Source organism: Dermacentor silvarum, chromosome 7 (genome assembly GCF_013339745.2).
Source record: "Dermacentor silvarum isolate Dsil-2018 chromosome 7, BIME_Dsil_1.4, whole genome shotgun sequence".
NCBI lineage: Eukaryota > Metazoa > Arthropoda > Arachnida > Ixodida > Ixodidae > Dermacentor > Dermacentor silvarum.
Window position 1 is genome coordinate 114,122,834 of NC_051160.1, and position 14,458 is coordinate 114,137,291.

Here is a 14,458-nt window from a genome sequence, read left to right on the forward strand (position 1 = left end):
CAGCGGAATCGACATGACACCGACCTGAGCCCTACCACTTTCCGTGTCGGCTCCCTCGTCTGGTTGTGGATTCCGCCTCACGTTCCCGGTATTTCGTCTAAGCTGCTGGCTCAATACCACGGACCCTACCGGATCGTCGCCTGTACATCTGCTGTAAACTATGTGGTCGAACCTCTCACGCTGTCTGACGATCTGCGGCGTCGTGGTCGCGAGACTGTGCACGTCAGCCGGCTTAAACCGTATTACGATCCCTCTATCGTGTCGTCACCGTGAGTCGCCAGGATGGCTAGTCTTCTCTCGTGGGGCCATTGTAATGACGAAGTTAGCACAACCGTCGCTGTGGTCGCATGGCTGCTGAAGTGAGGAAGAGAAAGACGAACGGATCGGTGTCGCTGGTTTTTGCCTCGCGCTGGCGTTTGGCTGGAACTGCTCGGGTGCTCTTTGAGCTGGGCCTAACGCCAATAAACCCCATATCACATTGAACATTCATGGCAAAAACAGATGCTGGCCATAGAGAGAACATGGCCCCCGTGAAGGGGAAATAGCATTGTTTAATGTTTTTTCACCTTGGTTGCCATCCGTTTTGTTTTTGACAGGCTTTTTCCCACCCAGTTTAAACCCACAATGAATGTAATGCAGACGAAAATAGTGTTGTTGAAGGGGTTATATGTTCTGCCTGCACCATGAAGCCTTGTTCACTGACATAGTCGTTGGCCATATGCCTGTTGTAGCTAAATGAAATCAATAATAGTCAGTGAACAAGGCTTCTGTGTAGAAGCCAAAACATCCTTTCGACAAGCAAGTCGAAGCAAGTGTCAAACCTTCCGATGTCTTACGTGGTTGCCTTCTGTGCCATGACGTTATGAGAGGGAGAAAGCTAAACGAGACCTGGCTGTAGAAAAACTAGTATAAATGAGGTATTTAGTGCACTCTGGGGTTTGCTAGTATATTTCTGGGGTTTTAGAGTCCGGAACCTTCACGTAAAGAGACAGACAACTGCTCGGAACATGAATTGAGAAAACCGCTTGTGCAAAAATGACCTATCCTACTGGTTAAAATAAGCCATGTTTTTCTCATTAAATAGGGATTTATATTTTTAATTCTTCCCCAAAAGTTGCGAAAAATGACCCTTGGCGCGCCACATGGCAAAAACATGAAGATGCATAAGTGGCCTGAAGAGGAGGGCAAACTGGAACAACTTGGTATTGATTCATGGTAAATAAGGAACAGCGCACTGAAAACGTAGACGAAGGGAGACTTGACACACCACAAGTGCTGACTTTCAACTGGAAAACTTATTAAATGAATGAGTTTATGAACACTTGAGCTGTGCATGCACTTGCAAGGCACTGAACAATTCATGACATGCACTCGTGGTTAGATCAGGTGATACTAAACAAGAATGAATTAAAAAAAAACATCACACTGCTCGGCTGTCAACGATTTGCGGGGTCTAAAAAGGAAATTTCTCTTTCTTGGAAGAGTATTGTAGGCTGACTAATGCAACCTGGTCCTGCTTTGTGTATTCTATAGGCCTCACAAATTTCATGAGTCAATTGGTCTGTGTGGCGAAAAAGATTCTCGGTATGAGAGAACTCTGCAGTGCACCCGAATTGCCAAAAGCGAGGCGCAAACAGTGCATTTTGGTGCTCCCTGAGGCGCACGTTTACACACCGCCCTGATTGTCCCACGTACACTCGGCCACAGGTGAGGGGGTTGCTGTACACGATTGCAGTGGCGCAAGGCACACGCATATTAGTGTGCCTTACAGGGCAGACTTTTTTGCATTTGCACCTTTCTCCACACATTTTGTAACTGCTGTGCAGATGCCACTCACTTTCTGGCTGAAAAAAGAATCTATGCCATGCCACGATCCCCTCCGCCCCCCCCCCCCCCGCCTTTTTTTTTGTTTCAACCTGTGCGAACGCTAGTGTCCATAGCATGCTTCAATTCTTGCACGAACTTTCCACAAGACAGCATGCTATTGGCATCTTAAGGAAAGCTTGTGCGAAGAGTAAAGTTTGGAGAGTAAAGATGCGGCACCAAGAAGCAAGCCGTTAGCCATACATCCACTAGCGTTCGCACAGGTTGAAGGGGGGGGGGGGGTCGTGGCATGGCATAGATTTGTTTGTTCTTTTCAGCCAGAAAGAAAGTCGGTAGCTTCTGCCCTGTAAGGCACACTAACATGTGTGTTTGCCTTGCGCCACTGCAATCGTGTACAGGATCCCCCTCACCTGTGGCCGAGTGTACGTGGGACAATCGGGGCAGTGTGTAAACGTGGGCCTCAGGGAGCACCAAAATGCACTGTTTGCGCCTTGCATTTCGCAATGCATTGCCATGACTGAGAGTGCACTGCAGAATTCTGTCGGACCGAGATTCTTTTTCGCCTCACAGACCAATTAACGCATGAAATTTGCGAGGCCTATAGAATACAGAAAGCAGGACCAGGTTGCATTAGTCAGCCTGCAATAGTCTTCTTAGAAGAAATTTCCTTTTTAGACCACGCAAATCGTTGACAGCGGAGCAGCGCGATGGTTTTTATTTTGGTTAATTCATTATTGTTTATTATCACCTGATCTAACCACGAGTGCATGTCATAAATTGTTCACTGCCTTCCAGGTGTATGTGCAGTTCAACTGTTCATGAACTCGTTCATTCAATAAACTTACCAGTTGAAAGTCCGCACTTGGGGTGTGTCTACGTCTCCCTACGCTTTCAGGACACTGTTCCTTATTTACCATGAATAAGAGGCCTATCACATGGCTTTCTATTATTGTATGGGTTTCATGGTATTCTTATTAGTATTGAAATGCAGTCCACATTTTTCTGTTATTTTTTTACCTTACAATATGCTGATAAGCCTTCGTTTGTAGTGAAAGTGGCACTGCCTTTGTTTTTGATGAGTTGGCTTGGTAAGTCTATCCACAGAATAATGATAACGGGGGCCAGGCAGCCATGATGTAGGTGTGTATTTGGGGGAAAAACGCTGTACAAATGTAAGAAGGTCTGTACGACAATGCAAACTTATTGTACGACCTTTATATCTTCAAAAGTGGTTGAAAAGGCCAAAATGTAGGCAGTTAACTGCAGTTGCACTCACTCCTGTGAAGCAGAATGATAGGCTGCTTTCACAATTTGCGAAGCTGCAGGTGCAAACATTGCTGAGGGTTAACTTTTGGTTACCACAAAACTACGTCTTTAAAAACTGGTTGTCAGTCGCTTTAACGCAAAATGTGAAGGTCTGAAAATATCATGTCGGTATGCCTTTAAGCTGTTTTGTGCCACACGTATGTAGATCTGGCTTTCCTGCACTCTAATGTCACATCCTCTAATTATGCATTGGGAATTTGCACGGGAGTAGAGCTGGTGCGCTTACAAGTGATAGTGAAAGCTTGGAGAGGTAGTTACTATGAAACATAGTTACTGTGCTAAGGGTTATGAAACACAAACATGAAATGCACAGAACAGACAAGACCTGATGCACTTCGTGTTTGTGTTTATTCCAGTAACGCTAAGGTGTTGTAGAGCACATTTACAATTAAAGGGCATTGCGTAACAAAACTCTTCCAGCAAAAATGTTTTGCTTTGCACTCAGCTAAAAATTCACTTCACTTGGCAATAAATTATATTCTGGTAGTATTGGGTAGATTTTTCAACTTGAAAACATTGCCGCATACAATGCTCATTTCCACATCTCTGGCAATTTTTGTATTTTGCAGCGCAAGCACCTCCTGCAAATAGGAGGGAAGTCACTGCGCGAGGTGGCATCGTATGCCATGAAGGCTGTAATGGCGCACCCCGTCCAAGTGCTTTACAGCCTTCATAGCGGGAAGGGGAAGAGGGCATTCATCAATTTGAAGTTATGCCGGATAGTCACAGGTAAAGCTTCCTCAGTCATCCTTTTGCATTGTTGAAGTATTGTGTGTACAGCCGAACTCCTCTACAGCGAAATGGCTTGCATAACAAGAGGTTGTCCTTGCCAAAATCGTGTCTTTCATATAAATTGTCAACTTCTACAACGAAGAAATTTGGGCGTCCCTGTTGGCTGATTTCATTTTTTACAATGAAAGCCACATACTCAGTCACCACTGCCCTTGCAGAAATTGCGAAAGTGTGCTCTGCACTAGCACCAATGGCAGCTTAGGTGAATTGCTTGACGAGCATGCCGATGAATTGCATCACACCAGGCAGCTTACACGTTTAGCATCAGCGGGTGAGACAGTTGAATATGTCTCGGTTAGTAAAGACATGGTGTGATCATCACTGATGACGTTAACGCTATGTAAGGGTGAAAAAACAAGAATGTCAACGAAGGCAACAGGGATGAAGATCCTGTAAATGGATCAAGAATTTTCATGGCGGGGAAGGCGATAGCATTTAATTTCCGCAGCATTACTTTGCGTATCCTGCATTTCGCCGCTGAGCATGCTGTGAACCTCGGATTCAATAAGGTTGGCTGCGGTTGCAAATTCTGTCAGATAAACTGTGTGCTAAAGACTTAGCAACTTATTTCACTAAGTCTCTTGAAGGTTTTCTTTTGTTGAATGTTGCCTGCTCTATTGTGGGTGATCTTTACGGTGCATGCTGTATGTACTAATTGTGGTCTTTGCATGTTTCTGTGCAGATGTCATCTGTGCGAAAAGGGGGGGGGGGGCGACCTGACACAAGCACAGGACTTCATTAAGTGGTTGCCAGGGTCTGTGGACAGCGGTGGTGGCAGGAAGAGGCGTTTCACAGCAACGTTTGCAGCAGAGCAGCCCGATGATCCCTCCCTTCAGGGCAGGAATCATTGCCTGCCCACTGCTGCCCTCTCCCTGCCCCACCCTTGCCCTCAGGTCCCTGGCAAGTCCACCGTCGGCCCCTCCTATCCGGCTGCTGCTGCCCCTGCTCCTTCCCCTGCTGCAGCCCCTGCCGCCCCTGCCCCTCCTCCTGCTGCTGCCCCTGGAGCTGAGCACCCCTACTGATGCCTGCATCAGTTCAAGAATTGTATTGTAAATAGTAAAATAGTACTGTAAATAGTATACTAAATAAATTATATTTTCGTTTACGCTTTGCGTGTGTCTGCAGGAAGTTTCCTTCCCGCACTTATTTCCATCACATTTTCTTCGCTACTAATTGTATAGGCAGTAAGCTAGCATACAAGCAACAGAATGGCTAAGTACAGGCTATGCTTGAAACACACTGGATGCAAAATGGCTGAGCACCGGATTTTCTTGAAACTCATTGGGTACAAAATGGCTAAGCACTGGGTATTCTTGAAACACGTTGGATACAGAATGGCTGAGCACTGGGTATTCTTGAAACACGTTGGATACAGAATGGCTGAGCACTGGGTATTCTTGGAACACATTGGATACAGAATGGCTGAGCACTGGATGTTCTTGAAACATGTTGGATACAGAATGGCTGAGCACTGGACGTTCTTGAAAGACTGGATACAGGATGGCTGTGCACTGGCTCTATGCTTGAACTACATTGGATTCTACAATGGCAAACTGTACGGCCAATCTTGGCTCGAACAGTGGGTGAACTTTGGATCGGGCTGCACTTTGCCATGATGCCAGGATTGGGCCAAAGTTCGTACCAATTTCTGCGAGCATTGGACCATGCTTGGCCCAGTGCTGTCGTGCTGCCTGGGCCCAAACCTACACAGATACAGCAAAATATACCCACAAACATATCGCGGCATCTGCCCCTGGTGCGGCGACACACGCCCTACACTCTTACACGTCACGTGGGCGTGCGGGGGCAAACTTGAACATTTAAAGACGTTTAACACGTCATTTGAGCGGTGGGAGGTACAGCCGACCGGCGATACCCTGGCGGGGCAATAAGCTTTCGTCCAGCGAGTACGTCGAGCAGCCATGGCCAGTGGAGTCCTGGAATGAGGACACCACCCACTCGTCCTCAAGATCAACGACCTCGATGGTCTGAATAAATGTTTTCTCTCTCTCTCTCTCTTTCATTGAATCAAACAATGACTTGAACTGTCGGTGGCGGAAAAACGAATTCAGGCGTTCGCGCAATTCGTGTGATCACCTGAGCCCTCCTTAGACCAGCTCAAGCGCTTGAAAAAAAAGCTCCTAATAATAGCCGTGGTTCCGTTGTATTTGATGCGACTACTTTGAGCCTTTGAGCAACACGAGAACAAGGTGAAAGTATTCCCCGTGTTTTCCCTATTTTGAGCCGTGTGTTTCTTAAACTATTAACTCACTAGCCAAACAACAAGTGCTGGAAATATACACAAACATGTTAGCCTGGCGGTGGCCAGTACATAAACTTCTTCAAGCTTGGGTGGAGTAACAACCATTTCTTGCCTCTGCCTCGAGTGCTACGATGATTCCGTCTTGCATCCTGTTTCCCGCTGTGGATAAACACTTCTGGTCGTTTGGTAGGGTTAAAAGCGCGTCACTTGCTTTAGATCGGGGCTTGCGGGGTCAGCGGAGCTTGCGGGGCCAGCGGCTCTGCAAAACAAATACAAAGGTGGAAATTTGAAAACAGACCTCATTTGGCCTGTCTATAATAGTTCACTTCAGGAAATGACTGGTACCCTTCTTGCAGTCACGCTCACAAGGCAATAATAATCTAACTAGCTGCAAAGTAGCTACCCTAATGTTCAGTATATACGTCCACCTCCGAAGATGCCCTCTCAGAATATGTGCACGAACTTCACTTACAGTGAGAAAAGGAGAAAAACAATGGCGGTAAAATCCTTCTCATGATGACTGTCGATGGTAATGCGTTAGCATTGAATATAGCGACTCGAGGAATTGCTACCGTCGAAACGAGCTATGTATGAGGCGCGTACTTAGGCGGGATTCCTTTTCCGCGCTTTCCCTAAGAACACTTGGCGCCATCTATCACGGCCGCCGCGAAGCCTGTGCGTGGCCTCCGAAATGCGTGGCACGCCGGTGCGTTCGAACGCTGAGAAACGCGTCATGCGACAACCGTGCCCCTCTCTCGTGCTTCTTCCTGGACACGCTGCCGCCACCTAGTGGCGCTGCCGAGAAGTCTGGGCGTGGCCTCTGAGACGAGAAGCGTGGCGCGCCGGTGTCTGCGAACGCTGCGAATTGTTCCCTCGCTTGTCGCACACTCAGTGGCACATACTCAGTGACGCAAGTTGGCGAAACGTTCATTGAAGAGCGGCCTATACCCAGTGCATTCATGTCGCAGCTCGCCAAAGCCTCGCCGTGAAAGGCGGTCATATAAAAGCCAGCCAATGCGTCGGATTGCTGTCCTTGAGCAACCCTTGTGACGTGGGTTCGATTCCGCTCAGCGTAACATAAATTTAAGGAATATTTTTCGTCATTGTAGGGCGGCACATTCCCAGTGGCACATAAATAGTTACCCAAGTTGGCGTCAGAGTTTGTTGGAACAGCAGTACCTAACCAGTCCCGCACCTACAGTGACCGATGTGGACGTGTAATAATGGATTCGTTGAATAGCGGCACGTATGTACGCGTTGCCACATACTCAGTCAAGTTGGTCCGATGGCTGGTTTAAAACCCTGTTACCTCAGCACAGCAGCCTGATGTGCTACCCATCCGACCACGAACTACCCGCTGATACAAGTAGGCGGGAAAACGGTTGGATACAACCATAGATAGCCCCCTAAAAGTGCGTGAGGCACACAAAGAAGGCTAAGGATTTCAACAATTGCAGATCGTACCCGCTGTGTTAAGGCGCGGTATATCGATGTATGCGTGTGCACATTCGTTTTTTGTTGTGAACGTGTGCCCTGCTATTATTCGATCGTGAATTACCAACTTGGTGCACGTATTTCCATTCAGTCGATGGATAGCAAGATGGCACGTAATTTGCTGCGCCACTTCCAGTTCCGGGCCTAGATCATCGCTGTACCCTGATTCCCCCTGAGAAGTGGCTTGCGTTTTACTGCGACAGCAACTACATGGACACTCCAACTCAATTTCCACCGTCGGTGTCGCCGCGAGGTTCTGTATGATGGTTAAGTTCGATAGGATCGCGGCCGCGCGCCGTATGCTGTAGGTGCGAGGAAAAAGCATTTGTGGGTGAGTCGAGAGGGATTATGGCATGCTACTGCGGTGTCTTCTCGCGCGCGTAAGGGAAGAAGGCCGGGAGGGCGCGCGCCGACTTTCGGCGCTGGGGGGGGGGGGGGGGGGAGGAGGTGTGCCCACGCCAGGAGAGGGTGGGGTACGGGGACAAGATTGCCCGCGTCTCTGCTTGTTCTCCGGCCGCGGCAGCGTATGGCCAACACCACCTAGATAGCACAAGGCCTGTTCACTCTGATCCATTACGTCATGCTACCTGGCCCAAAATTTCCATTGCCAAGGCTGGCGTGACGAAAGCGGTGACGTCAAAATCACCACGGCGTACTCGGGAGCATCCCCATTAGATTCAATGGCAGTCGGGCCAGGTATCATGATGTCATAGATCGGAGTGAACAGGCCTTGTGTTATCTAGGTGGTGTTGTTTCGAGTCAATCTGCTGTGAGCTCGTAAGCTAGCCCACCCAATATAGCTGATGGCGTCGTGTGCGCTCTGTTCTCGAGCGCCTAGTTCGCGTTAAAGCAAAAAGCCAGCACGAAGGGGAATTCGCTCGCCGCTGCTGCCGTTCTTCGTCACACTAGCGTTCTGACAGCGAGTGTCCGCGGTCATCGAGTGACGTGCGTTCATCTTGCCTGTGCGCGGGGGACACCGCACTGGTTAATTTAATTGGTAGGCGAATGTTCGCAGCAGTTATTACCGCCGATCAAGCTACTAATCTTACCTCGTATAGCTGTCTAATAATTTCCTATCCCAATCAATTCATCGCCTTCTGGGCAAAGCTGCCACTATTTTGCGACGTTCATTGTTCAATGAATGAAAAAAAGAGTGCTTCATTTTTCGTCGTTAAAATTACACTAGCGTAAATTGTGAATCCCTGTCAGCGAGCCACTGGGAACGGCGAGGTTTGGGTAAGGAGTGCCAGAATGTGTGTTGATCACTGCCACAGGAAAGTGTTCTGATGTTTAACTTCAAGTTTTCGTACTTTCGGCCCCCAAAAGTTGTTGCCCACAATGACTCGCACGTACGAACACACGGCGAAAGGTGTCAACAACGATATACTCACGAGCAGCTTTGCGCCCTACAGGCTTTTGGACAAAATTAGAGGTATACCTACTTTGTCCCGCCTAGATGTAGCGCTTTCTGTATGTCTTCCAGCTATCTAGTGTCCGCTGCTTACTGTTGAGTATGAAGGATGCTGAGCCGAGAACGGGCTGCGGAACGAAGCACCCGCTCAGTACTTACATCTCCATCGGCACGCGGAGCGACGTTACTTTGTGATGCTTGAGTGCCACCGTATTAGGTAAGCAATGGGCGCTGCATATTAGCGTCTCTGGCGCGTGTGAGCCATCTAGTCGCAAGCAGCTGACGTCTTTGCGTTGGACACTCAAGCGAAATAGATGTGTGAGCAGCGGTCCGGCTGTGATCAAACATCCATGTCGAGGGCTGCAGGTGAAAGAACAATGAGGTAAAAACGCTAATTACGCATTGTATAATAATGTTAAAGCCTATTTAGTTCATCGTGAAATAATAGTCGCGCTGTGTAGTGCCACTCGCGTCTTTTTTTCTTTTCTTCCTTTTTTTTCAGGGTTTGCGGAGGGTAAGACGGCAAATGAGCAATATGAAACTACTGCGCTAGCTTGCATGTGGTGAGTTTTCCAACTTTGTGCTACGTTCGAGGTACCTACAGCACAAAGCAAGAGTGAGGTACAAGAAACTGCCTGCTTCGAATATACATGCTCGTCCCGAGGCGTTAACACTACAACGAAATAAATCAGGCTTGTACACGTCCCAGAAAAAAGTAACGAATCACAATTAGAATTACCGCATTAAAAATGTGTGATTACAGTTACCAATTCCTGCCCCGCGAAAGTAATTCAGGAATTACTCAAACGTAATCGGTTACTTCTATGCTACTTTCCTCCAAACTTTATTTAACATTGGCCAAATACAAGAGACTTGCTGCGTAATGCCGACAACCTCGTGAACACGTTCGGTTACCGCCACCATCACGAAGGATATATATACATGCTGGTGACCGCAGGAAGCCAGTAGAAAGTTTGCAGGCCACGCGTGCTTTGCTACAGGTTTCACTAGTTATCCTGTTTTGTTTTGGCACACACATAGCGTTCTCACCGCATGACTTGGCCTTACGACTGCAAAAGCTTGATTCCCCGCAAAAATATAGGTGGAATACGTTGTCATGTTTTCGCACTTGGACCGCGAAAACGACGTTGACGAAACCGGCGACGCGAAGACGCGTTGACTGCAGGAACTACAAATTTTTTCTGGTATTACGCCATTAAGCATTACGTCACAGCAAACTACACGAAAGAAAAAGGGGCAGCCAACCATGAAGCGCTGTATTCTCTAGTATGTATTGGTGTAGCAATTCCACACGGTCATCTTGCACGGATAAAGTGTAGCCTCACTAACGTTGTATTAGGCCATGCGATCCTATAAGCTTCATGCCGTCAGTGTTGCCCAGCATCCCACCCTCAACGCGAGAAACGTGGTTGCTGACGCCTACACGGCTTTAGGCGAGTCACGCAGCTCCTTACACCAGTACTGTAGCTCATGAGGGCGAAAGACAGATATTAGCCATGCGTAAGCTGCACAAATTCTTTTGAATATACTGAGCGATATGTATGTAATATATGTATGTATGTATGTATGTATGTATGTATGATATGTAATATGTAATTAGGCTGCACTCAAGTATGTGAAAAATTAGTGTGACATTCGGGCAAACCGCTGACACGGCTACCCGCGGCCGAGTTTAAGGTGCACTGAACTACCTATTGAATTTCAATCAATCAATCATTTTATTTCAGCATCAATGAAAATTAATGACCCTTGGTGGGTACAGACAAAAAACCATTAATCAGGCTTGACAGGGTCTGTACTCCCGGGCTTGGCAAACAAGGCACATGATTATACAGTACAGAAGTACAAACGAATAAATCTGGATATTATACACAAGATAGGTGTTTTCACTCAACGGTCATAAATGCGCTAGTAAGGTCGGACATGCATTTTTCGCTATTGTGTACGTTACGGCCGGAACTGCACACACTGCTTGCTTATACCAGCACGCAGCTATACGTCGAAATGAGGAAGGGCCGCTGGAGAAACAACACAAACCATACAAGAACGTAATGCGGCAGGCGACCGGCTATAACAGTGCCGGCCCGTGTTTATCATTGGCAATGGCGGTCGAAAACCATCGTCGACTCACTGTATCAGAAGGTTGTCGGCCGTGTGCAACTATCCCTATAACGAGAATGAGCTGGCATGGCATATTAAGTGCGCCCCTGGAGCCTTGGGCACATTGCTTAGCCTCACTAACCATTGCTTTATGAAAGCTTCGCCGATCACCTTCCCTCGTTTTCTTTTTTTTTTTAGTACATTAGCAGCGACAGTAAAAAATCGCTCGATGTGCGCTGGGGTAGGGCCGCGCTGTACCATACGGACATCTTGAACACAAGATTGTGGTTGCTCAGCATCCGGGTGGTCTACGAAGCGCACTGCTTCATTGTTACCGAGACTTGAAGAAGACACTCCCTGGCGGGCCAATGTAAAGCTGTAAAAAAATTATCCGTAGGTGATTTCCGGCATTAACGTTCAATGTGGCCGTCGCTATCGGAACATACCAGAACCGGTTAAATTCGTTGGCCAACATTTAGTTAAGCATTAACGTGAGCAACCAAACAGTGAGCTTCCGGTTTTTCCTCTTTGAACACGCGCATCCACGAGGCTGCTGTATGGCACAATATCGGCATTCTACTGCAGTTCCCGCCAAATTCGTGTTCTGAAAGCTGCGTCACCTGTTACAGCTTGTCCAGTCAAGCAAGTAACTTTACATGTAATTTGTTACTGAAGAAAGTAATGTAATTAGAGTTAGCGCGGACATGTAAACAAAGTAGTGACTAAATTATAAAATTACCAGAAAATGTAATTGAATAATGTAATTTATGACGTGTAATTCATTATCTAAATGCATAGAATTAACGGATAATTTCAAAAATAAATAATTCGCAAATTAATAATAATGTCAGAAGACAGACTCCGAAACTGGCCAGCGGTGATTACATTGCCTATACACATACGATGCGCAGCACTGAAGACTTGACGCGATATAATTTCGCAAGAAAAGCAGACCGCAAGTGTCCTGCACATCACGCAGAAAGACCTCCTGCCTAGTCACCGCTGCGAGGAACTCGCTTTAAGGACGAGCCGCGTGAGTGCAGCATTGACCCTAGCTGAAAACTGTCTGTAGGCTTCCGAACACAGGCTCTTCTGCGGCTCAAATTATGCCTTCTGCTACCGCAGATCTAACCACATCTCTTGTGGAGTTGCACCGACTGCGCTTATCAAGGCGTCAGTAAATATGTCAAAAGCGGGGCTAAAAAGCCCAAACGGTCCGCCTGACTAACACCTATGCATGCATGTTCTACACCATAGGTCCCTGTCCGACTTTTATCGAATGAACATAACGAACTATACATGTACTTTCGAGTGCAAAAAATACGAAAATGAAGCGCATGCCGGAAGGATAACTGCAGGATACGGTGCGCGCCGTCGGCCAGTCATCCTTGTCCACATGCGCACGCATGCGATTATCACGAAGAGTGCGGGACTTCACGCCATGCTTTGTTATGTTGCCTATAATATATTCAATGCTTGTCTCGTCAGCCGACCCGCTGCAGCGCCCCTCTCACATGGCCAGTACCGTTATGGAGGCAAGGAAAGTCGTCGCTCCTGCAATACTATATATTCCTGGCGCTATTCACATTATGGTTAGACACTGGAAGTTCTTTCAAGGTGGGAGCGAAGGCAAAGCGATGCAGGCCAGGAACCGAGCACGCATCCGCAATATCTTGCTGCAGGAGCGATGGCGCTAGCCACCATAACGATAACTGCAAGGTGGAAATGACGCTGCAGCGGATCCGGTGCGGAAACAAGCATGTAACAATGTAGTATAGGCGACATTATCACAGGCGAAGCTGATTTCACAGCAACATCCTGCAAGGCCTCTAAACAAATCCTCGCTAGATTCCTCTAATTGAAGTTAGGTGAGAATTGGTCGGATTAAGTTAGGTTAGATTACATTAGTACCTAACCTGACAAAATAAGCTAACCTGATCCAACCCAACCTAACTCGAATTTGAGGGATTCATAAATTAGTGATTTAGAGGTGTTAGAGTGATTTGTTGCGACAGAAGCTTCGCCCCATTGTCACAGTAAGGCGTGCAGCCCCGAATTCCGCGTGGTCGACGTGCCGTCACGTATGCTTCGTCACGTATGCACTGTGCCGTCACGTATGCTTCGGTACCGCGTTCCGCTGGTGGCATTTCATTTGCTCTCGATAGTACAGAGGTCAACACACTTGTCTAGAAGACACTCCTGAGGGCCAAAGCAGCTACCGAAGCTTATGCCGACCACCAGGTCGAGAGACATCAATGGAAACTATAATTGTAGTCGCGCAGCCTCACATGCAGCCGATTTTGTGCCACATCCCATCTTCAGATATCGCATGCGCAGTCATGAGAACGTGGGTCGCGCGTTCTAGAGAAGTGTGTTGATTTGTGCACGCGTCAGAGTAACAAAATGGCAGCACGGACGGACGGACAAGCCATATCCAGTTCCAAGCCTTCCAATGCTGTCGCAGTGAAATTGAATTGCACCATTCAACGTCCTGAAACTGCATAGCGCGGTATGAATGACGCCTTAGTGGAGGGCACCGCATTAGTTTTGACCACCGGGGGTTCTTTCACGTGCACGTGACGCACGACACACGAGCCCCACAGCCGCATCAGCCAGGATCGAGCCAACGACCCCGCGTTCGGCAGCGCGACGCCATCGGTACCGAGCGACCGCGGTGGGTCGCTATAGATTATGGCCCCACGTGTACAGCAGAAGAGGGTGTCCGTCCCAGATTGTTCTGCGCACGATTCAGTGTGCAGATGTACCGAGTGGCCGCTGCTGCTTCCCTGCAACCTCATTCATCGGCTCGCAATAGAGTTAACCCGCTCACTCGTTCACTGCGGCCTCGCCAGTGGAGAACCCGTCCTCCAGCGTGTTCTGGAAGCTCTCCGGAAGCAGCCAGGATGCGCCAGCTCCCGCCATGCAGAGGCCTGCCAACACCACGATTGGCACCCACGGTTGCGTCGCTTCACCCTGCAGACGATCAAAGAAGGAGCGGGACACTTTCGCACAAGGATGCGAGCTTGTGTATGAGTTATTTTTCTAAGCAATTTTCCCAGAAAAAGATATAAAATATAACATGGCTTGCCATTTGTAGTGCATTCTTCTTTCTTTGCGAGTTACGACGATTTTTTTCTTTTTACAGCGAAGCTGTTTGTTGCTAGGGTTCCGTGAATTTTTCTTCTGCGTGTGCATAAACCACGGAGGTTTGAAATAAATTTGAAACT

At 47.8% G+C, this 14,458-nt stretch overlaps 2 protein-coding genes across 2 annotated transcripts in view; one reads left to right on the forward strand and one right to left on the reverse strand.

Moving 5' to 3' along the window:
• Nucleotides 1-3,690: 3,690 nt before the first annotated feature.
• Nucleotides 3,691-5,513, forward strand: LOC125946930 (translation initiation factor IF-2-like). Its single transcript, XM_049671125.1, has 2 exons — nucleotides 3,691-3,879; nucleotides 4,625-5,513. The coding sequence occupies exons 1-2, from the start codon at nucleotides 3,863-3,865 to the stop codon at nucleotides 4,962-4,964; spliced, it is 357 nt and encodes a 118-aa protein (XP_049527082.1). The 5' UTR covers nucleotides 3,691-3,862; the 3' UTR covers nucleotides 4,965-5,513.
• Nucleotides 5,514-5,965: 452 nt separating this feature from the next.
• The window catches only part of LOC119458362 (organic cation transporter protein), a 207,726-nt gene continuing 199,233 nt past the window's right edge, over nucleotides 5,966-14,458 (reverse strand). The window contains exons 10-11 of the mRNA XM_049671124.1: nucleotides 14,062-14,204; nucleotides 5,966-6,464 (exon numbers count right to left, since the gene is read on the reverse strand). Coding sequence (XP_049527081.1) covers nucleotides 6,398-6,464; nucleotides 14,062-14,204 — 210 coding nt within the window. The 3' untranslated portion in view covers nucleotides 5,966-6,397. The remainder of the gene's footprint in view (nucleotides 6,465-14,061; nucleotides 14,205-14,458) is intronic.